The 2,324-nt window shown below is 47.8% G+C and overlaps 1 protein-coding gene across 1 annotated transcript; it reads right to left on the bottom strand.

The window, feature by feature from the left end:
* Window positions 1-752: 752 nt before the first annotated feature.
* On the bottom strand, window positions 753-2,324 carry Magee2 (MAGE family member E2). The gene has a single exon (XM_077107667.1). It carries the CDS (start codon window positions 2,322-2,324, stop codon window positions 753-755), a length of 1,572 nt encoding a protein of 523 aa, XP_076963782.1.

Raw genomic sequence — 2,324 nt, 5'->3', positions numbered from 1 at the left:
CACTGCACATCCCAGCACCTAAAGTTACCCAGGGTGGCTAGAACTTCCATTGCACAACCCCACCAGATTTTCTTGCCCCTATTATACCATATGTCACAGCATAATGTAATTGCTGTTTATTTCCATGGCTCCTCTACTTTAAGCTCTGGGGCCCAGCTGGGTCTTCTTTACCCTTATATTCTCAGCACATAGCCCTGTGCTCAGAACATACAGGTGCTTAATAAATGTTTACAGAATAAATGAATGCATTATCAGGGTATCTAATTCATTATGCTTTTATTTTTCACTACACTCTGGAACAACAAAGTAAATACAGGTAAATGGCAGTCTTTTCACACAACAGTAGACACAAAGGGAAGGCAACCACAGATCAATGGCTGTGTGTTTTTGTATTGTGTATTTGTGTGTTGTGTGTGTGTTATTATTGTTATTTAACTTCTACACCTGATAGTTTTACTGATTATTTCAAACATGTAAACATTACCAGTACATTTTACATAGCTGTCTGAACTTTTATACTGAAACAAGACAGGGAAGGCAAATGAGCAATTCATAAACATTGATCATGAACCTAATTTTAGGGTATATTAGAAGGAAGGAAATACAATTAGAACTGGAACACAGATAGTAAGCACAATGTGTACTCCCTACCCCAACCCTCCCCAACTTCTGATTTGGGGCCCCAATGCCCATTTTCTCAAGGCCCCTTTAACTGATGCCACTCAACTGTAGTGACACATCTTTTAAAAACTTCACATGGAGCCAAAGAAGAACATGGCAGTGGCCTCGGATCTGGCTCTGGCCTCCTCATCTTCCATGGCCTCCCTATATTGCTCTGGCCAGTCCTGTGGTCGCTTTCTGTAGAGCCTGGCCATGTACTCCAAGGCTTTCATTTTGGTGGTTTCAAGGTGAGCTCGAGGACCCCAGAGAAGCTCATATTCAACTGGATTAGAGTAGGACAGTGGCCTGCATTCTAGGTAGCGCTGCCTCATAAGCTTACAGGTGATGGCATGCTTTCTCCCGACATCCACGCTAAATCTCCGAAGCAAGTTCCAGACATTGGCCTCTTTGACACGGTTGCCCATCAGGAAGATCAAGCCCAGGATTGGCATCACATACTCTTGAGTGGGTCTCCCCAAGCTCTCTAACATTACCTGCTCTTCTTCTGATTCTGGTTGCTGGACTAGGAGGTAGATGTGCTCACTGGTATCAACCTCAATCAGAGAGAACCCATAGAACAGATCAAGGATTAGAGTAGCTCGACTGAGGATGTTTGGGAACACATCCTCAAATTCTTTGCCAGTGTGAGCCAATAGCTCATCCTGATGTATAGGGAGCAACTCCTCAGTGACATTAATAGCCAACTGGACCAAATCATTTGCTTTGTCATTCATAGTGTCCTCTGACCAGAACTCTAAGCCAGCAGCCTGGCTTCTTTCTTTGGCTTTGTCAGCTTCCAGGGCCTTATTATATTCTTCTGGCCAGCTCCAGGGTTCTTCATCATGGGCCTCTGCCACAAACTTCAGGGCTTCCATCTTTGTGATCTCCCTGTGGGCCCTAGAGCCCCACAAGAACTCAAATTCGAGGGGATTAGTGCCATACACCGGCCAGTACTCCAAGAATCGCATGCGCACAAAGTCAGTAGTAAGGAGATTTCTTGTGTTCCCTAAGAGATTGTTGATCCTCTGAGGCTCATCCAACACATCAACCTTTAGCAACAGGTCCCAAATGGAGGCCTCTCTTGCCCGGTTGCCATTCAGGAGGATGTGGCCTAGGACAAGGGCCAGGAGACCTGCCTTTGGCACGTCCAGAGTCTCTGCTAGCCGATCAGTGGTCTGGGGACCCGGTTTGCTGATTAGGTTGTAAGTATCAGCCTGGGGATCAAGAACTCTCAGGTTCAACCCAAAGACCCGATCCAGGTGAGCTGAGGCTCGTCTGAGTATCTCAGGGAACTGATCTGAGTATTCTCTGAGAAACTCCAGCATCTCTGACTGCTGGATAGACCCCTCGGTTTGGCTTTTCATTCGCATGAAATTTACCAAAGCTATCGACCTGTCTTCTAGAGGGTCGTGGACCCTGAGCGCCCCCAAACGTCGGGACTGCTCGTCGATGAGGACCTCGATGTCATTCGGGTCCTGGGTGGCTTGAGAAGCGCTGGCACCCTGAGGGTCCATAGGAACCTGAGAGCCCTGGAGGGTATCAGGGACCAGCATGGAGGTGGGGGGCCCGGAGGCATTAGTAGCCTGCATTTCACCCCGGCCGTCGCTGTAATCTGCAGTGGTCTCTGCGCTGCCGTGGCGCGCATTCTGGCTTACCAGAGACAT

This window comes from Callospermophilus lateralis, chromosome X (genome assembly GCF_048772815.1).
Source record: "Callospermophilus lateralis isolate mCalLat2 chromosome X, mCalLat2.hap1, whole genome shotgun sequence".
NCBI classification, from domain to species: Eukaryota; Metazoa; Chordata; class Mammalia; order Rodentia; family Sciuridae; genus Callospermophilus; species Callospermophilus lateralis.
The sequence above is the reverse complement of the archived record's forward strand: the minus strand, read 5'-3'. Positions and strand labels throughout refer to the sequence as shown.